The 21913-nt window shown below is 42.5% G+C and overlaps 1 protein-coding gene across 1 annotated transcript in view; it reads left to right on the top strand.

The window, feature by feature from the left end:
* The window catches only part of ak8 (adenylate kinase 8), a 64788-nt gene extending 51511 nt beyond the window's left edge, over positions 1 to 13277 (top strand). Inside the window, exons 11-14 of the mRNA XM_034171416.1 lie at positions 3403 to 3526; positions 5198 to 5278; positions 5423 to 5552; positions 13082 to 13277. Coding sequence (XP_034027307.1) covers positions 3403 to 3526; positions 5198 to 5278; positions 5423 to 5552; positions 13082 to 13216 — 470 coding nt within the window. The 3' untranslated portion in view covers positions 13217 to 13277. The remainder of the gene's footprint in view (positions 1 to 3402; positions 3527 to 5197; positions 5279 to 5422; positions 5553 to 13081) is intronic.
* Positions 13278 to 21913: the final 8636 nt, after the last annotated feature.

A 21913-nucleotide genomic window follows, 5' to 3' on the forward strand; every position in this document is an offset into this window, starting at 1 on the left:
CTCCTCACAGTCACCCAGTCAGCCTGCTTTCCCGGCTGCTCTGGATCTGCCAGGGGGTAACTAACGGCAGCTAAGCTACCTTGGTCCACACCGACTACAGGGGCCTGGCTAGCTGTAGAATTTTCCACGGTGCGGAGCCGAGTCTCCAATTCGCCCAGCCTGGCCTCCAAAGCTACGAATAAGCTACACTTATTACAAGTACCATTACTGCTAAAGGAGGCCGAGGAATAACTAAACATTTCACACCCAGAGCAGAAAAGTGCGGGAGAGACAGGAGAAGCTGCCATGCTAAATCGGCTAAGAGCTAGTAGCTACGCTAAGCTAGCGGATTCCTAAAAACACACAAAGTGAATAATGTGTAAATAATTTAGAGGTGATTCAGCAGAAGGAGTGCTTTAGTTAAGGCACGTAAAGATTACACTGGGAAACAAATCGTAATCTAGATAACTAGATCAATCTAACTGCGCAGATTAAACAGCTAACAGATACAGAAAAACACCGCTGTGCTCCGGAACAGGAAGTGATACAATACCGCAGTGAGAGCCAACCACCAATGATGATGATGATGATGACTGACAGCTGTCAGTGTCAGCGCACCTGGAGCTCCTGTGAGGCGGCTGTGCCCTCTGGTGCCTGAAACCCAACAACAGGCAGGGCGCCCTCTGGTGGTGAGCCAGCAGTACCTCCTCTTCGGGTGGCCCACACAACATCAAGTAGGGGATTGCTTGTTTCGATGAACTACAGTGAGGTTCGTGTTGCCACTGTGGTCGCAACAGCAGTGGATTCGGCTGGAGGGGGCGATGACTTGTAACCCAGCAGCTGTGAAGGTGGATGAAGGCTGCAGCAGGTTCTCAGACCCCGATCATCACCATCATACCAGGGTAAGGATCTGTCAAGGACCATAGAACAAAGAACAAAGAACGGCGTCCAGCTGTGAACACAGTGGGTGGGATCCTCATGGCACAGGACTTGCTGCTGCGTGAAGCAAAACATGCTCGTGTCAGTGCGTCTTTATGTTGTTGGATGGCGTTTTTGGGGATCCATAACTACATCTGTACGTTTCCACAGCTGGACTGGCACTGACTGGCAGGTATGTCAATGTATGCCATGGTACTTTGGGTTTACGTGGCGTGTTTGTTGTGCATTTGCAAATTGTCCGCAAATCAGATTCAAAGCTCAGAAATCCTGGCAACGGAAAAACGTGCCTCTGCGGATAATTGCGGACGTGCGCGGTTGTTGGCCGACTCATACAAGCATGTTTCATGGATATTGCAGATGTTTAGCAAATATGAACCAATTCTGTGTGCAGTTCATATGCAAATCTTCCTCAACGCCAGTGGGACAGGGCCTTTAGGATCCGCTCTGGTCAGAAAAGGGGCCCTAAACATAGACTTCTTCACCTTAACCTGTCTGGACTCCAGCATCCGGAGGGTCACCAGCAACAAAAACACAAGTGATGAAATTTGGTAAATGGAACAGAGGAACTTTGATGGACAATAAAAATTCAGGCCAACCAGAAAAAGGCGAACAGCTCCGATCACGTGAAACTCAACATTGTTGCTTTGAGTGAAACAAAAAGAGCAGGAGAAGGTCAGCTGTGGGAGGAGCCTTCTGAAAATGGCTTCCTGAGGAAAACCAATGAATTCTGTTTTTTCATGAAGAACTCTGTCATTACCAAACTGACTGAACTCCTGGTGAGTATCAGGGAACGACTGATGACACTCCAGCACCATGCCACCATCAGCAGTGCAACATGCGCCAGCGTTTGATGCCAGCCATGAAAGCCCACGTGCAGTAAAACTGGAACATTGACTCAAGCCACTGTGAATCAGGACAGCGACATAAACAAGACACAACATGGGGCTCGTCTAATTCCTGAAGGTGAAGACTGACACTCACTACCAGCATTTAGCCTGAAGGTACAGGACTCTGATCGTCTGTCAGAGGCTTCATACGGCTGTTTTATTATGAAACTTCAAAGGCCGGGGTCCAACGTGTTACCATGTTTTAAACTATGGTTAACACAATTACACAAGCAAATTACTGACCAATAGAGATCTTCCAAATGCCCGGCTTCCCCGCCCTGTTCGCTGTCACCATTGTTGTTTTGATTCCTAGTCTGAATGTTCTGCTTCTGACCGTTCTGGCTGGACACCAAAATCACCTCCATTTGGTCCATTTCATCATCATCATCATCATCATCAAATATCAGAAGAAAATCTTTCCAAACCACTGTTTGTGTCCTCTGACATCGTGATTGAAAGCATTTGATGACGAGACGTCTTCGCTCTCTGATGTCAGCAGCACACATTCTCACCAGCAGGGGGATATTTCAGGAAAGGAACACCGACTGATTTGGGAAAAATACACTGACAGCAGCCTTCAAGGAAAATGTATATTTTCAGACCTTTGCGTGTGGTCTTGAAAAGAAGGAAACCTTCTATGCCAAGCTGGAGACCATTCTATCTGCTATCCCAGCATCTGACAAGATCATCCTCAAAACAGCTGTCTGGAGAAATTCATCAAGGTCCTGAGGCTTCTCCACAGTGGCGTGTCCAACACAGTTCTATTCAGTGGCACAAAAACTGAAGCCTTCCGTGTTCAGTCATGAGTAAAGCAGATCTGTATCATCGCCCTGACACTCCTCATCATCTTCATGGCAACAATCCTCCACCTGATCAAGCACGGGGGTCCACCATTAATCGGCTTCATGAATAGAACAGAATAGAATAAAGCCTTTATTTTCATTGCACATACAGTATATACATACAACGAAACTTGTCCTCTGCATTTAACTATCCTAATTACAGTGAGGCACAATCTAACCACTAGGGGCAGTGGGCAGCCACATTCCAGCACCCGGGGACCAACTCCAGATGTAGAGACGCTGCCTTGGTCAGGGGCAGAGAAAGGGGCAGACCCTAAATAAGCAGGTTTTTGACTGTGGGAGGAAACCGGAGGAAACCCACACAGACACGGGGAGAACATGCAAACTCCACACAGAAAGGCTGGGACTCGATCTCACAACTTTCTTGCTGTGAGGCACCTCAAGCCGTGACCCAGAGTTGGAGATAAGGAGGTAAGTGTAGATTACAGAGTGGTTAAGACCTCAGCAGGCACGAAATGTCCCTTTACATAAAGATAAAAGATTTCAGAAAGAAGGCAGTGAGCCGTCATCGTTTCTGTGAGTGTTGACCTTTTGTCCAATGGTCTCAACGACGGACAGCCCAAAAGACAAACAAAAAGCTTGGGAGTTGGTGAGTCCTTCATTTGCTCAGTTCCCCTGTAGATCCCACATGTCCCGATCCAGGTGGTTCCCCCTCACAGTTTTCACAAAATAATCATTAGGGGAGTCTGCTGCTGAACACACAGCTGACTGACTAATGATCCTGTCTGGGACAGTTCCGGACATCCTGATGCTGAGGTTGTTGGAGGAACGGCTGAGCCAAGCGGACTGCAGGAGCAGAGGCTGGGTTCTCCACGGCTTTCCCCTAGACCTGAGGGAGTCCCAGTACCAGCCCACTAGGTACTACACGCTGTACTGTCATTAACACTGTGTTTCTGTTACAGGTCAAAGGTCACACACCATTTGACTGTTTCTGTTACAGGCCAAAGGTCACACACCATTTGACTGTTTTTGTTACAGGTCAAAGGTCACACACTGATTTGACTTTGTGTTACAGGTCAAAGGTCACAGTGATTTGACTGTTTGTGTTACAGGTCAAAGGTCTGACACACAATGATTTGACTTTCTGTTTGTGTTACAGGTCAAAAGTCACACACTGATTTGACTGTGTTACAGGTCAAAGGTCACACATTGATTTGACCATTTCTGTTACAGGTCAAAGGTCACACACTGATTTGAGTGTTTGTGTTCCTGGTCAAAGGTTACACACCGATTTGACTGTTTGTTGCTGTTACAGGTGAAAGGTCTCACTCTGATTTGACTGTTACAGGTCAAAGGTCACACACTGATTTGACTTTTTGTTACAGGTCAAAGGTCACACATCAATTTGACTTTGCTTGTGTTACAAGTCAAAGGTCACACACTGATTTGACTTTCTGTTTGTGTTACAGGGCAAAGGTCACACTGATTTGAATGTTTCCGTTTGTGTTACTGGTCAAAGGTTACACAATGATTTGACTGTTTGTTGCTGTTACAGGTGAAAGGTCTCACTCTGATTTGACTGTTACAGGTCAAAGGTCACACACTGATTTGACTTTTTGTTACAGGTCAAAGGTCACACATCAATTTGACTTTGCTTGTGTTACAAGTCAAAGGTCACACACTGATTTGACTTTCTGTTTGTGTTACAGGGCAAAGGTCACACTGATTTGAATGTTTCCGTTTGTGTTACTGGTCAAAGGTTACACAATGATTTGACTGTTTGTTGCTGTTACAGGTGAAAGGTCACACACTGATTTGGCTGTTTGTGTTACAAAGGTCACGCACCATTTGACTGTTTCTGTTACAGGTCAAAGGTCACACACTGATTTGGCTGTTTGTGTTACAGGTCAAAGGTCACACATTGATTTGGCTGTTTCTGTTACAGGTCAAAGGTCACACGCTAGTTTGACTGTTTGTGTTACAGGTCAAAGGTCTCACACACTGATTTGACTTTGTGTTACAGGTCAAAGATCACACACCGATTTCACTGTTTCTGTTACAGGTCAAAGGTCACACACACTGATTTGACTGTGTGTTACAGGTCAAAGGTCACACAATTTGACTGTGTTACAGGTCAAAGGTCACACGCACTGATTTGACTGTTTGTGTTACAGGTCAAAGGTCACACACTGATTTGACTTTCTGTTTGTGTTACAGGGCAAAGGTCACACTGATTTTAATGTTTCTGTTTGTGTTACTGGTCAAAGGTTACACAATGATTTGACTGTTTGTTGCTGTTACAGGTGAAAGGTCACACACTGATTTGACTGTTTGTGTTACAGGTCAAAAGTCACACACTGATTTGACCATTTCTGTTACAGGGCAAAGGTCACACACTGATTTGACTGTTTGCTTGTGTTACAAGTCAAAGGTCACATGCCGATTTGACTGTTTGTGTTACAGGTCAAAGGTCACTTGCTGATTTGACTGTTTTTGTTACAGGTCAAAGGTCACACACTAATTTGAATGTTTCAGTTTGTGTTACAGGTCAAAGGTCACACACTGACTTGAGTGTTTTCTTGTCCTCAGTGTTGTGTTCCTGGAGTTGTCAGATGATCTTTGTTTGGAGAGGGCCACTCTGCGAGCAACAGACCCTGTGACCGGAGAACGGTTAGTTTGACCTTCGCCGTGGTGGATGTTGTGTTATTGGTCTGTTTGTTTGTCAGCATTTTATCTTCAAAAATTTATCTTAAAAAGACTCAAAGTTCATTTGAGTCCAACCGAGAGCTTAAAGCCTGGACTTCCTGTGGTCAGGTTCCATGGTGTCAACCGACCTGCTCCAAGTTCTGAGGTCCAGAACAGACTGCAGACCAGACCTGAAGATCACCCAGACTCTGTGACTCAGTCTTTGATCCAGTACAAGACTGCCAGAACCACTCTGCAGGTACGCCTCAGTCTGGACGCTGTCCAACTGTCCCCTTTGTCTAAAAACCAAACCTCAGTCTGTCCTCTGTCTTTTCCTGTCTCTGGGTGTTGTAGGTCAGGATGAAGTCATCATGTTTGTGTTTATTGCACAAATCATAAATTTCTTCATTTAACCAACCAGAAACAGAACCTGTCAAAACAAACTGCTGCCATCCAAAGAGGACAAACTGGAGATTACCAACCATGGGCGGCACCAAGGGGGCGCTAGGGGGTGCTAGAGCTCCACCTGGATTTGTCATAGCACCCCCACAGCACCCCTAAGAAAATAATTCTTCATTTATTATTTTAATTTCATTTCATCCCATGTTTTTAAGGCCTTGTCTACACTGAAACTAAACTTCTGCTGTACAATCTTTTTCTTTGTCATTTTCAAAAAGTGTTCCATTCAAGAAATATCTCCGTTCTCACAGATCCAGTGCTGTAGTACACATGCCAGGCCTGTATGTGGCGCTGTAATGCTTCTACAAAAAATGGAGAACACGTGGGGCTAATGTAGCAACAAAAGCTAACACTTTAGAAGGTCACAGATTAAATAAAGTTTTTTAATCTGACCTGTTGCCAGAATTCATCATCACAGATGAAAACTGTTCTCCTCATGACACCCTTGTTTTGGAAGATGACGTCTGGAAATGTTAATTTGTTATGACAGAAGTTACTTGTTAAGGTTTTTAAAGGGTTTATTTATTTATTTATTTATTTTTTGAAGTGTTCAGAGAAGTCCCTCAGTGTTTGTCTGCTCTGGGTGAGTTTCTCAGCTGGAGGACACCAGCACTTTGTCCCACCACCGACAAGAAGAAGAAATAATAATAATATCCTAAATTAGACTTAAATTAGACTGTTAACAACATGTTACAGAGGCAGGGCAATGACATCATCATTTCAGTTTTCCACAGTAAGACTCTTCTGGCATTTTCATTTTTATGTGATTAGATAAATATTTACTCATAAAAGAAAATAAACATTCATCAATAGAACTGATTGTTTTACACAAGATGAGTGTAAGTCCTACAGGGAAAAAAATAAAACCAAGCATAAATAAGAGAATAAAAAAATAAAATCTTAAAATAAAAACAGTCACCAGAAAATAATAAATCCAAAATAAAATAAAATAAATAGACTTTATTAGATGCAACAGATTCAAATTGTTGAGACCTGTGATAGGCCTGTCTAAACAGGTATGTCTAGAGACTTTTTTAAAAGCTTCCACAGTTTGTGAAGCCCTCTGGTGGTCAGAGAGGGAGTTCCAAATATGAGGGGCACCTGAACAGAAGACCCTGTCTCCCATGGTGTGACGTTTGGTGCGAGGGAGACAGAGAAGATTAGTGTGTATAAATGGAGGGAATGGGAGGGTGTGTGGGGAGTGAGGAGGTCTTTGAGGTGAGCGGGGGGCATTGCCATGGATGCATTGGTGGGTGATGAGAGCAATCTTAAAATGGATTCTGTAGGTGATGGGGAGCCTGTGAAGGTTATGGAGAATAGGTGTAACGTGCTCCTGTTTACATACTCTCATCAGAATTCTAGCTGCACTGTTTTGAATGTATTGGATCCTTTGAAGGTTTTTTCCAGAGACCCCAAAGAGCAGGGAGTTATAGTAGTCAAGCCTAGAGGAGATAAAGGCATGGACGAGTTTTTTAGCATCAATGATGACGTCGTACTGCAGCGAGTGTACTTTCAAGTTGCTGAAATGGTTCAGTTTTTGCTGACCAAATATCCATGAGTGGAACTGAAAGGAACCCAAGTCCAGTCAAAGATTCAAGCTTCTCTACTATGGAAACCACCTGGACAACTGAGAGCCTACACAGAAACTGAAAGGAAGTGAAGTCTGTGTGGCCTAAAGAACTACCTGAGGAACAGCAGAAGGCACAGACAAACCAGTGACCCGGGGTCACTCCTGAGTAATTATACTTCAGAGAACACAGCCTCTGGACAGGAACCAAATCATTGATGCTTTTGCTCTTAACCACAACAACAGGCACATTGTGCTGTTATGAAGACATCAAGGGCAGGTGAAAGATTTTCTCTCTGCCTGCTGTTGGCATTTTTTCTTTTAGGCTACATGTGGAGGTCTGTGAATATTTGTACTGAACAGTAGCCTAGGTTTGTGTGTGTGATTTTGGTCATTCTGTATGTCATCAGTGACTGTCACACATGAGAATGTGGCTGTGTGTACACACACCATGAATGTGACGGAGGTGTAGCAGAGAGCAGTCATGACACATGAGCCCATAGCCAGGCTCCTCCACAGCATCTGCAGAAAAAAATCTCTGGAGACGCCACTGTTACCAACCTGGACCAAGGGCCCTTAATTTTCCACTTTGCTGGGGGTTTGAACCAAGGATCCTCCAGTCTCAGGCCCATCACTTAACCACTAGACCATCTCCTCCTCCATTGTGATTCTCCTCCAACTTTCTCCTGCTCCCATTAGGGGGCACCACAGCAGATCAATCGTTTCCATCTCACCCTGTCCTCTGTCTCTTTCTCTGTCTCACCAACCACCTGCATATCCTCCCTCAGCACATCAATGAACCTCCTCTTTGTCCTCCCTTTTCTCCTCCTGTCTGGTGGCTCCATCCTCAGCATCCTTCTCCCTATATACCCTGGGTCCCTCCTCTGCACATGTCCAAACCATCTCAGTCTTGCCTCTCTGACTTTGTCTCCAAACTGTCCCACCTCAGCTGTCTCTCTGATATGTTCATTCCTAATCTTGTCCATCCTCGTCACTCCCAAAGAGAATCTCAACATCTTCAGCTCTGCCTCCTGTCTTTTTGTTAGTGCCACTGTCTCTAAGCCGTCCAACATAGCTGGTCTCACTACTGTCTTGTAAATTTTCTCCTTCACTCTTGCTGATATTCTTCGGTCACAAATCACTCCTGCCACCTTTCTCCACCCACTCCACCCTGCCTGCACTCTCTTCTTCACCTCTCTACCACACTCTCCATTACTTTGAACAGTTGACCCCAAATATTTAAACTCATCTACTTTCACCACTTCTACTCCTTGTACAACCCCAATTCCAATGAAGTTGGGACGTTGTGTAAAATGTAAATAAAAACCGAATACAATGATTTTCAAATCCTCTTCAACCTATATTCAATTGAATGCACCACAAAGACAAGATATTTAATGTTCAAACTGATAAACTTTATTGTTTTTGTGCAAATATTTGCTCATTTTGAAATGGATGGCTGCAACACGTTTCAAAAAAGTTGGGACAGTAGTATGTTTAGCACATCACCTTTCCTTCTAACAACACTCAGCGTTTGGGAACTGAGGACACTAACTGTGAGTGTCGCGATTGGGTATAAAAGGAGCATCCCCAAAAGGCTCAGCCGTTCACAAGCAAAGATGGGGTGAGGATCACCACTTTGTGAACAACTGCGTGAAAAAAATAGTCCAACGGTTTAAGAACAATGTTTCTCAACGTTCAATTGCAAGGAATTTAGGGATTCCATCATCTACAGTCCATAATATAATCAGAAGATTCAGAGAATCTGGAGAACTTTCTACACGTAAGCAGCAAGGTTGAAAACCAACATTGAATGCTCATGACCTTCGGTCCCTCAGGCGGCACTGCATTAAAAACCGACATCATTGTGTAAAGGATCTTACCGCGTGGGCTCAGGAACACTTCAGTAAACCACTGTCAGTTAACACAGTTCGTCGCTACATCTACAAGTGCAAGTTAAAACCCTACCATGCAAAGTGAAAGCCAAACATCAACAACATCCAGAAACGCCGCCGCCTTCTCTGGGCCCGAGCTCATTTGAAATGGACAGACGCAAAGTGGAAAAGTGTGCTGTGGTCTGATGAGTCCACATTTCAAATTGTTTTTGGAAATCATGGCCGTCGTGTCCTCTGGACAAAAGAGGAAAAAGACCATCCAGATTGTTACCAGCACAAAGTTCAAAAGCCAGCATCTGTGATGGTATGGGGGTGTGTTAGTGCGCATGGCATGGACAACTTACACATCTGTGATGGCACCATCAATGCTGAAAGGTACATCCAGGTTTTGGAGCAACACATGCTGCCATCCAAGCAACGTCTTTTTCAGGGACGTCCCTGCTTATTTCAGCAAGACAATGCCAAGCCACATTCCGCACGTTACAACAGCGTGGCTTCATAGTAAAAGAGTGCGGGTACTAGACTGGCCTGCCTGCAGTCCAGACCTGTCGCCCACTGAAAATGTGTGGCGCATTATGAAGAGCAAAATACGACAACGGAGACCCCGGACTGTTGAACAACTGAAGTCATATATCAAGCAAGAATGGGAAAGAATTCCACCTACAAAGCTTCAACAATTAGTGTCCTCAGTTCCCAAACGCTTATTGAGTGTTGTTAGAAGGAAAGGTGATGTAACACAGTGGTAAACATACCACTGTCCCAGCTTTTTTGAAATGTGTTGCATGTATCCATTTCAAAATGAGCAAATATTTGCACAAAAACAATAAAGTTTATCAGTTTGAACATTAAATATCTTGTCTTTGTGGTGTATTCAATTGAATATACAGTGGGGTAAAAAAGTATTTAGTCAGCCCCTGATTGTGCAAGTTCTCCTACGTAGAATAGATGAGAAAGGTCTGTAATTTTCATCATAGGTACACTTCGACTATGAGAGACAAAATGAGAAAAAAAAATCCAGAAAATCACATTGTAGGATTTTTAAAGAATTTATTTGTAAATTATGGTGGAAAATAAGTATTTGGTCACCCACAAACAAGCAAGATTTCTGGCTCTCACAGACCTGTAACGTCTTCTTTAAGAAGCTCTTCTGTCCTCCACCTGTTACCTGTATTAATGGCACCTGTTGGAAGTCATCTGTATAAAAGACACCTGTCCACAGCCTCAAACAGTCAGAGTCCAAACTCAACCATGGCCAAGATGAAAGAGCTGTTGAAGGACAGCAGGGAGAACATTGTAGATGTGCACCAGGGTGGGAAGAGTGAATCTACAATAGTCAAGCAGGTTGGTGTGAATAAATCAACTGTGGGAGCAATTGTAAGAAAATGGAAGACATACAAGACAATTGATAATCTCCCTCGATCTGGGGCTCCATGCAAGATCTCATCCCGTGGGGTCAAAATGATCATGAGAACAGTGAACAAAAATCCCAGAACTACACAGAGGGACCTGATGAATGACCTGCAGAGAGCTGGGACCAAAGTAACAAAGGCTACACACTACGCAGAGAGGGACTCAAATCCTGCAGTGCCAGGCGTGTCCCCCTGCTTAAGACAGTACGTGTCCAGGCCTGTCTGAAGTTTGCCAGAGAGCATGTGGATGATCCAGAAGAGGATTGGGAGAATATCATGTGGTCAGATGAAACCAAAATAGAACAGTTTGGTAAAAACTCAACTCGTTGTGTTTGGAGGAAGAAGAATGCTGAGTTTCATTCCAAGAACATCATATCTACTGTGAAGCATGGGGGTGGAAACATCATGCTTTGGGGCTGTTTTTCTGCAAAGGGGACAGGACGACTGATCCGTGTTAAGGGAAGAATGAACATGGCCGTCTAACATGAGATTTTAAGCTAAAACCTCCTTCCATTAGTGAGAGCACTGAAGATGCAATGTGGCTGGGTCTTCCAGCATGACAATGATCCCAAACACAACGCTCGGGCAACGAAGGAGTGGCTCCGTAAAAACCATTTCAAGGTCCTGGAGTGGCCAAGCCAGTCTCCAGACCTCAACCTCATAGAAAATTTGTTGAGGGAGTTGAAAGTCCGTGTTGCCCAGCGACAGCCCCAAAACAGCACTGCTCTAGAGGAGATCTGCATGGAGGAATGGACCAAAATACCAGAAACCTGGTGAAGACTTGCAGGAAACGTTTGACCTCTGTCATTACCAACAAAGATTATGTTACAAAGTATTAAGTTGAACTTTTGTTATTGACCAAATACTTATTTTCCACCATAATTTACAAATAAATTCTTTAAAAATCCTACAGTGTGATTTCCTGGAATTTTTTTCTCCTTTTGTCTCTCATAGTTGAAGTGTACCTATGATGAAAATTACGGACCTCTCTCATCTTTCTAAGTAGGAGAACTTGCACAATCAGGGACTGACTAAATACTTTTTTTGCCTCACTGTAGGTTGAAGAGGATTTGCAAATCATTGTATTCTGTTTTTATTTACATTTTACACAACGTACCACCTTTATTATAATTGGGGTTATACCCGCACTATTCCACTGGGCTCCCTCTTATTCGCGCACATGGACTCAGTCTTGCTCCTACTGATTTTCATTCCCTTTCTCTCCAGAGCATATCTCCACCTCTCCAGGCTAGACTCAACCTGCTCTCTACCTTCACTATAGATCACAATGTCATCTGCAAACATCATAGTCCATGGGGACTCCTGTCTGATCTCATCTGTCAACCTGTCCATCACTATTATGAACTAGAAAGGACTCAGAGCTGATCCTTGGTCTGATCCCACCTCCACCTTGAATGAGTCTGTCATTCCTACTGCACATCTTACCACTGTCACACTGTCCTTGTGTAACAGAGACCAGCAGGTGGTGCTGTGCAGAATTAAACTTCACCTGCCAGGGCTAAAAAAAAAATGCTCTTGCGACAGATGTTAGAGCCCATAGGTTTTAGCCTCAATTTCAGTTCAGTTTAAAAAAAATTTAAGCAACCTTGCCTCAAGGTGCTTCACACAAGTAAGGTCTAACCTCACCAACCCCCAGAATAAGAACACAGGAGACAGTGGTAAGAAAAAACTCCCTCTGATGATTTGAGGAAGAAACCCCAAGCAGACCAGACTCAGAGGGGCAACGCTCTGCTTAGGTGATTGTAACAGTTACAAGGTTTTGCAAAGTTTTACAAAACAGAACATAACACAACAAAAGAAGATGAATTTGATGAGAAGTCCATGCAGGCATCCAGTCACAGGCAGGGCTCATCCATCACGCCATTCAGTGGTCCTGTTCCCGTGGCAGAGTTCCACGTTCCATGTCTGTTTCAGAAATTATTCAGTTGTCAAATCCAGCACATGACATCATGATGTTATCCGCACTTTGGACAGAGAGGAAAAAAGCAGAATCAGGTGGCCAGAAAAACTATAGTTAAGGTATAATTTATCAGCATTAAGCACCATGAAAGCAGAGAAAATACTAAGGTGACCCCAAGCTTCACTAACAGACCCAGAATTTAGATAAAGTTGAGGCTGCGACCCGCTCTGTTTACTAATACAATGAATTAAAAAGGAGGAGGAGCCTTGTGGTTAGAGCACGAGTGGGACACGTGTTACACTATGTCCTGCACTCTTCTTTTACCACTTCTCCTTGTCCTACTGTCAACTTTCTTCATCTGTCAATCACAATTCTTTTTTTTTTGCCAGCATCTTCTTCCATATACTTTTTTGAATATCTTCATTCCACCAAGTCTCCTTGTCTCCTTTCCTCTGTCCAGTTGTCACTCATTACATTCAGTTCGTCTTCCTCACCACTTCTTTACGTGTGTGTGTGTGTGTGTGTGTGTGTGTATAGAGTGTGTATCCAGATGCAATCCACATCGATGGGGATCAGGATCCTGTGTCTGTATTTGAGGCTCTGGAGATTCGACTGATGTCCTGTTCCAGTGTTGCCAGATCTTCTGAAAGAAACAAGCAACAACATTTGTGAAAACAATCAGCAGCAGCTCATTATATTTATGGATCATTTTAAGTCAGTTAGTCAAGAAAAACTTTTGCTATTGTGACAAAATAAAAAACTAAACGTATCTGTTTGACTGTTTTATACAATTCCATAAATCTCTTCACTAAAAAAAGGTTCGGTTGTCTGAAAATACATTTAAACAGAATGAAAAACTAAAAATATGTTTTTGGTCATTTTTTTAAATTTTGTGAACTTGTTAAATTGTTCCACTGGAAATGTTATTAAGAAATAAAGTAATTAACAACAACATAGATGGATGGATGGATGGATGGATGGATGGATGGATGGATGGATGGATGGATGGATGGATGGATGGATGGATGGATGGATGGTCATTACAACAACGAGATTTCCGCACTCACATTCCACATACAAGCAGCAATTGATCTACAATTATTACTTGTTTACCGTAATAATGGCACACATCAGAATTAGGACAACACATATACATTTGACATTGTTTATGTGCACTAAACTTGAAACAGTCCGTTTTCCAGTTGAGACGATGTGAGTGTGTTGGTAGCCGCTGCAATTGTGAAGTCACGCCGCCTGCCAGCTAGGGAAGAACGGGGGCCTGCCGCAGGGAGGGATGGGCGGGAAGAGAGGTCAGAAGAGAAAACTGGAGCATGCTTCAGTCCATGTGGAAGTCTGTCAGTTTATTGTCCTTGTGGGTTGAGATAAAAATGGAGCCGAATAATCTCACCAAGGCCTGAATAAATTCCTCTGGAGGTAAACAGTGGGAAGTTGACCTTGAGGCTAGATAGCTTGTAGTGTTGCAGCCGAGCAGTGAAAAACACTTTTAACAGTTCCACTTGAACAGCCAAATCCCAATTATGAATTAAGAATATTCCCAATATTGAATTAAGAATATTCACAAGCCTCTGAAATCTTCAACTTCAACTGCAAGGCACGCATCAGCTCCAAGGTGTCATCCAATTTGCATCTGAGTTCAATAGTCATCGCAGTCTGAGAATGCACTGCCTTGCCAACCTCGTTAATCATGATGGACAAGCGAGGGCCCGTGGTTCTTGATGCCGCCATCTTGCCAATTTTCCGGTAGATCAGGGCAGCACATAAACCAAAAAGTACCAGCCCTGCTACCATGAGACCAAAAATGAATAAATCCTCGACGTCCTCAATGGAGAAAGGCGCCAAGCATGCCACACGCCAGGAACTCCAGGAGTCGAGGACATAGCCCACAGGATACGTTCCATCTGGGCAGGTAGGATCCCCCAGTCCTGACCTTCTTGTAGAAAAAATGGTGTCAATATTGTTCAGAGACCAGCTGATCAATTCCATGGTTAATCCAATAGTAGTCCAATAGATCCAGAATCCAATATAGTTTTGAGGAATTCACAGTCTGGTGAAGTAGGGACTTGAAGGTTAAAAGCAGAGAGATAAGGGAGAGTAGAGGAGATGCGACTGCCCTCGTCGGAGTCCCAAGCTGTTATTGGTTTAATGAGCATTTAATCAGCTATTTGAACATTTTTATTTTCACTTCAATCAACAAAACAGCAACAAACTTACAAAATACTTGAATGATTCACACACAGGTGCAACAAAGCTTGCAGCTGCTCCACCCCGCAGACTGAGCCCCGATGAAAGTTCAATTTTTTTTTTTTTAAAAGACAAAAATCTTGGGAAAACCAGTCATTTGGTTCATGGCACTGATCCAACATGATGGATCAAAGTTCCTCCAGGTTCTTCCAGAGGAACCTCGATGTCAGTTTAACCCCAGGTGAGCAGAACTCTAATGCTAACTGCATTGTTATGTGTGCCAACTGAACGCTACAGTGAAGCTAACGGTGAGGCTTGCAGTGAAGCTAGAAGTGATGATGTTTGTCTTTCAGAAGACGATCAGTCACTGGCACCTGTCTCATCTTTCAAAGTGACACTTTTGTCAAATTGCTAAAATTAATGGTTGTCATCCCTGAGGCCCGCCGCTCAAACCGCCAATCAGACTTTGACTGACAGCTCTATTTTCGGTCTCTTTTTTTTTGACAGCAGCTGTGGTTGTGTTCGTTTTATTGTTTAAAATATTTAATGTTTGTTCATTTAACTTAATGTCAAAGTGAAAAACCCACCAAGGAAACAAAATTAGTGAGTTCATGCATTCATAACATTCTCACACCGTTCTGCAAGAGGTCGGTCCAGAAGTAATTTAAAATTCTAGTATTGACTTTTAGAGCTCTGCATGGTCAAATGCCATCTTATATCACCGAGCTATTACATCCATATGTGACAAGTAGGTCTCTGAGGTCTTCGGACCTGGGCCTATTGGTTGTGCCTAGGACAAGACTGAAGACCAGGGGAGACTGCTTTCGAGGTGGTGACACCTAAAATGTGGAATGCATTGCCTTTGGACCTACGCTCCGTGGACTCTGTTGAAACATTTAAAATGAAGCTAAAGACCCTTTCGTATAGGCTGGCTTTTACCTAGTTTTTATGGTTTTATGTTTCTGCTGTTTTTAATTTCTCTGTTCTTATGTGAAGCACTTTGTGATTTCTATCTTGAAAGGTGCTATATAAATAAACCTTACTTGCTTACTAAGTATTTGGACAGTCGGGGACAGATTGTGGCTCCAACATTCAGGACATGACTGCAGACTGAACCGAAGCTGGACCCGATGTCCACGTGGGTCTGGACCTGCCATCCTTCTGCGTGCATCCTCTAATGACGGATCACAGCTGAAGAAGCTTCATCGAATCCAAACACGAAGTTTGACCAAGGTTCTGATCTGGATCACTTCTGTCCAGGATATCGAGGTCATGTGACCACTGCAATGTCTTTTTAAATCTGTTGCCAAAGTGGACACATGTTCAGCTTTTCCCTTTTTTCACTCAGGGTCACGTGTGTTTGTGTTTTGTGTGTTTCTGTGTGTGTGTGTGTGTTTTGGAAGTTTCTGTGTGTTTTTGTGTGTTTCTGTGTGTTTGTGTACGTTTCTGTGTGTGTGTTTCTGTGTTTGTGTGTGTGTTTTTTGTGTGTGTTTCTGTGTGTGTTTTTTCTGTATGTTTTGTGTGTGTGTGTATTTCTTTGTGTGTTTGTGTGTGTGTGTGTTTGTGTGTGTGTCTTTCTGTGCCTGTGTTTCTGTGTGAGTTTTGTGTGTGTGTGTCTCTGTGTGTGTGCTTCTGTGTTTGTGTGTTTTGTGTGTGTGTGTTTCTGTGTGTTTTTTCTCTGTTTTGTGTGTGTGTGTCTTTCTCTGTGTGTTTCTGTATTTGTGTGTATTTCTGTGTCTTTTCGTGTGCCTGTTTGTGTTTCTGTGTGTGTGTCTTTCTGTGTGTGTTTGTTTCTGTGTTTGTGTGTATTTCTGTGTGTGTTTTTGTAAGTTTCTGTGGTTTTTGTGTGTTTCTGTGTGTATTTGTGTTTTTGTACGTTTCTCTGTGTGTGTGTGTGTGTGTGTGTGTGTTTCTGTGCCTGTTTGTGTTTCTGTGTGTCTTTCTGTGTGTGTGTGTGTATGTGTGTGTGTGTTTCTTTGCCTTTTTGTGTTTCTGTGTGTCTCTTTCTGTGTGTTTTTGTTTCTGTCTTTCTGTGTGTGTGTGTATGTGTGTGTGTGTGTGTTTCTTTGCCTTTTTGTGTTTCTGTGTGTCTCTTTCTGTGTGTTTTGTTTCTGTGTGTCTTTCTGTGTGTGTGTATGTGTGTGTTGATTTCTGTGTGTGTGTCTGTTTGTGTGTGTTTCTATGTGTGTGTGTGTTTCTGGATCTGTGTGTTTCTGTCTTTCTATGTGTGTGTTTGTGTGTTTTTTGTGTGTGTGCTTTTGTAAGTTTGTGTGTGTGTGTGTTTCTGTGCCTGTTTGTGTCTTTCTGTGTGTGTGTGTGTATTTCTGTGTGTGTTTTTCTATGTGTTTCTGTATATTTCTGTGTGTTTTTGTACGTTTTTGTGTGTGTCTGTGTGTGTGTCTTTCTGTGCCTGTTTGTGTTTCTGTGTGTGTGTCTTTCTATTGTGTTTCTGTTTCTGTGTGTGTATGTGTTTCTGTGTGTGTCTTTCTGTTTGTGTTTTTGTGTGTTTCTGTGTGTGTGTGTTTGTGTTTTTGTACGTTTCTGTGGGTGTATGTTTCCATGCCTGTTTGTGTCTCTTTCTGTGTGTGTGTGTGTGTGTGCTGCGTGTTTCTGTTTCTGTGTGTGTCTTTCTGTGTTTGTGTGTGTGTATGTGTGTGTTTGGTTTTCTGTGTGTGCGTGTGTGTTTCTGTGTGTCTTTCTGTGTGTGTGTGTGTGTGTATGTGTGTGTGTGTTTCTTTGCCTTTTTGTGTTTCTGTGTCTCTTTCTGTGTGTTTTGTTTCTGTGTGTCTTTCTGTGTGTGTGTGTGTGTGTGTGTGTGTTTCTTTGCCTTTTTGTGTTTCTGTGTGTCTCTTTCTGTGTGTTTTTGTTTCTGTGTGTCTTTCTGTGTGTGTGTATGTGTGTGTTTGATTTTCTGTGTGTGTGTCTGTTTGTGTGTGTTTCTATGTGTGTGTGTGTGTTTCTGGATCTGTGTGTTTCTGTGTCTTTCTATGTGTGTGTTTGTGTGTTTTTTGTGTGTGTGCTTTTGTAAGTTTGTGTGTGTGTGTGTTTCTGTGCCTGTTTGTGTCTTTCTGTGTGTGTGTGTGTATTTCTGTGTGTTTTTCTATGTGTTTCTGTATATTTCTGTGTGTTTTTGTACGTTTTTGTGTGTGTCTGTGTGTGTGTCTTTCTGTGCCTGTTTGTGTTTCTGTGTGTGTGTCTTTCTATTGTGTTTCTGTTTCTGTGTTTGTGTGTATTTCTGTGTGTGTTTTTGTAAGTTTGTGTGTGTGTGTGTATGTGTTTCTGTGTGTGTCTTTCTGTGTGTGTTTTTGTGTGTTTCTGTGTGTGTGTGTTTGTGTTTTGTACGTTTCTGTGGGTGTATGTTTCCGTGCCTGTTTGTGTTTCTGTGTGTCTCTTTCTGTGTGTGTGTGTGTGCTGCGTGTTTCTGTTTCTGTGTGTGTCTTTCTGTGTTTGTGTGTGTGTATGTGTGTGTTTGGTTTTCTGTGTGTGCGTGTGTGTTTCTGTGTTTGTGTGTCTGTGTGTTTTGTGTGTGTGTTTTTGTTTCTGGTTCTGTGTGTGTGTTTGTGTGTCTTTCAGTGTGTGTGCTTCTGTGTTTGTGTGTCTGTGTGTTTTGTGTGTGTGTGTGCTTCTGTGTGTGTATTTCTGTGTGTGTTTGTGTGTCTGTGTTTTTGTGTGTGTCTTTCTGTGCCTGTTTTTGTTTCTGTGTGTGTTTTGTGTGTGTGTGTGTGTGTGTGTGTGTGTGTGTTTCTGGTTCTGTGTGTGTGCTGTGTTTGTGTGTGTGTTTTGTGTGTGTGTTTCTGTGTGTTTTTTCTCTGTTTTGTGTGTGTGTGTATTTCTGTGTGTTTGTGTGTGTCTTTCTGTGCCTGTTTGTGTTTCTGTGTGTGTTTCTGTTTCTGTGTTTGTGTGTATTTCTGTGTGCGTTTTTGTAAGTTTCTATGTGTGTTTGTGTGTGTTTCTGAGTGTTTCCGTGTGTGTGTTTGTGTTTTTGTGTGTGTCTTTCTGTGTGTGTGTGTGTGTGTGTGTGTGTTCTGTGTGTTTGTGTTTCTGTGTGTGTCTTTGAGTGTGTGTGTATGTGTGTGTGTTTCTGTGTTTGTGTGTTTCTATGTGTTTTGTGTGTGTGTGTTTCTGGTTCTGTGTATTTCTGTGTGTGTGTTTGTGTGTCTTTCTGTGTGTGCTTCTGTGTTTGTGTGTTTCTGTGTGTGTTTTTTCTGTATGTTTTGTGTGTGTGTGTTTGTGTGTGCGTGTTTCTGTGTTTCTGTTTCTGTGTTTGTGTGTGTATTTATGTGTGTTTGTGTGTGTGTGTGTGTGTGTGTGTTTGTACTTCCGGTGTGTGTTTCTGTGTTTGTGTATTTCTGTGTGTGTTTTTGTAAGTTTCTGTGTGTGTTTTGTGCTTTAGTACGTTTCTGTGTGTGTGTCTTTCTGTGTTTATGTGTATTTCTGTGTGTGTTTTTGTAAGTTTCTGTGTGTTTCCGTGTGTGTATTTGTGTTTTTGTAAGTTTCTATGTGTGTGTGTTTTTCTGTGCCTGTTTGTCTTTCTGTGTGTCTTTCTGTGTGTGTGTGTGTTTCTTTGCCTGTTTGTGTTTCTGTGTGTCTCTTTCTGTGTGTGTGTGTGTTCTGTGTGTTTGTGTTTCTGTGTGTGTCTTTCTGTGTGTGTTTGGTTTTCTGTGTGTGTGTGTGTTTTTGTGTGTGTCTGTGTGTTTCTATGTGTGTGTCTTTTTGTGTGTGTTTCTATGTGTGTGTGTGTTTCTGGATCTGTGTCTTTGTGTCTTTCTGTGTGTTTGTGTTTCTGTGTTTGTATGTGTGTTTGTGTGTGTTTCTTTGTGTGTATTTGTGTTTTTGTGCGTTTCTGTGTGTGTGTGTTTTTCTGTGCCTGTTTGTGTTTCTGTGTGTCTTTCTGTGTGTGTGTGTTTCTTTGCCTGTTTGTGTTTCTGTGTGTCTCTTTCTGTGTGTGTGTGTGTTCTGTGTGTTTGTGTTTCTGTGTGTGTCTTTCTGTGTGTGTTTGGTTTTCTGTGTGTGTGTGTTTTTGTGTGTGTCTGTGTGTTTCTATGTGTGTGTCTTTTTGTGTGTGTTTCTATGTGTGTGTGTGTTTCTGGATCTGTGTCTTTCTGTGTCTTTCTGTGTGTTTGTGTTTCTGTGTTTGTGTGTGTGTTTGTGTGTGTTTCCGTGTGTGTATTTGTGTTTTTGTGCGTTTCTGTGTGTGTGTGTTTTTCTGTGCCTGTTTGTGTTTCTGTGTGTCTTTCTGTGTGTGTGTGTTTCTTTGCCTGTTTGTGTTTCTGTGTGTCTCTTTCTGTGTGTGTGTGTGTTCTGTGTGTTTGTGTTTCTGTGTGTGTCTTTCTGTGTGTGTTTGGTTTTGTGTGTGTCTGTGTGTTTCTATGTGTGTGTCTTTTTGTGTGTGTTTCTATGTGTGTGTGTGTTTCTGGATCTGTGTCTTTCTGTGTCTTTCTGTGTGTTTGTGTTTCTGTGTTTGTGTGTGTGTTTGTGTGTGTTTCCGTGTGTGTATTTGTGTTTTTGTATGTTTCTGTGTGTGTGTGTGTGTTTCTGTGCCTGTTTGTGTTTCTGTGTGTCTTTCTGTGTGTGTGTGTGTTTCTTTGCCTGTTTGTGTTTCTGTGTGTCTCTTTCTGTGTGTGTGTGTGTTCTGTGTGTTTGTGTTTCTGTGTGTGTCTTTCTGTGTGTGTGTATGTGTGTGTTTGGTTTTCTGTGTGTGTGTTTTTGTGTGTGTCTGTGTGTTTCTATGTGTGTGTGTCTTTTTGTGTGTGTTTCTATGTGTGTGTATGTGTGTTTCTGGATCTGTGTGTTTCTGTGTCTTTCTGTGTGTGTGTGTTTCTGTGCCTGTTTGTGTGTTTTTGTGTGTGTGTCTTTCTCTGTGTGTGTGTGTGTGTGTTTTTGTGTGTGTGCCTTTCTATGTGTGTGTGTATTTCTGTGTGTGTTTGTGTGTGTGTTTTTGTGTGTGTGTCTTTCTATGTGTTTTTCTGAGTTTGTGTGTACTTCTGTCTGTTTTTGTAAGTTTCTGTGTGTGTATGTGTGTTTGTGTTTATGTGTGTCTTTCTGTGCCTGTTTGTGTTTGTGTGTGTGTTTTGTGTGTGTGTCTTTCTATTGTGTTTCTGTTTCTGTGTTTGTGTGTGTGTTTTTGTGTGTGTGTCTTTCTATTGTGTTTCTGTTTCTGTGTTTGTGTTTGTGTGTGTGTTTTTGTGTGTGTGTCTTTCTATTGTGTTTCTGTTTCTGTGTTTGTGTGTATTTCTGTGTGTTTTTGTGTGTTTCCGTGTGTGTGTATTTGTGTTTTTGTACATTTCTGTGTGTGTGTCTTTCTGTGTGTGTCTTTCTGTGTGTGTATGTGTGTCTTTGGTTTTCTGTGTGTGTGTGTGTGTGTGTCTGTGTGTTTCTATGTGTGTGTGTCTTTTTGTGTGTGTTTTATGTGTGTGTGTGTGTGCTTCTGGATCTGTGTGTTTCCGTCTTTCTATGTGTGTGTTTCTGTATTTGTGTGTGTGTTTTGTGTGTGTGTTTCTGTGTGTGTTTGTGTGTGTGCTTTTGTAAGTTTGTGTGTGTGTGTTTCTGTGTGTGTTTGTGTGTGTGCTTTTGTACGTTTGTGTGTGTCTTTCTGTGTGTGTTTTTTTGTGAGTGTATCTTTCTGTGCGTGTCTTTGTGTGTGTGTGTTTCTGTGTTTGTGTGTGTTTCTATGTGTGTTTTGTATTTGTGTGTGTTTCTGGTTCTGTGTGTTTCTGTGTGTGTGTTTGTGTGTCTCTGTGTGTGCTTCTGTGTTTCTGTATGTGTTTTTTCTGTATGTTTTGTGTGTGTGTTTCTGTGTTTGTGTGTGCATCTTTCTGTTTCTGTGTTTGTGTGTGTATTTCTGTGTGTTTCTGTGTGTGTGTTTGTACTTCCAGTGTGTGTTTCTGTTTCTGTGGTTGTGTGTGTATTTCTGTGTGTGTTTTTGTAAGTTTCTGTGTGTGTTTTGTGTGTTTCTGTGTGTTTCCGTGTGTGTGTGTTTGTGTTTTTGTACGTTTCTCTGTGTGTGTGTGTATGTTTCTGTGACTGTTTCTGTTTGTGTGTGTTTGTGTGTGTCTTTCTGTGTGTTTCTGTTTCTGTGTTTGTGTGTATTTCTGTGTGTTTTTGTATGTTTCTGTGTGTGTTTTTGTGTGTTTCTGTGTGTGTGTGTTTGTGCTTTGGTACGTTTCT

This window comes from Thalassophryne amazonica, chromosome 5 (genome assembly GCF_902500255.1).
Source record: "Thalassophryne amazonica chromosome 5, fThaAma1.1, whole genome shotgun sequence".
Lineage (NCBI taxonomy): Eukaryota > Metazoa > Chordata > Actinopteri > Batrachoidiformes > Batrachoididae > Thalassophryne > Thalassophryne amazonica.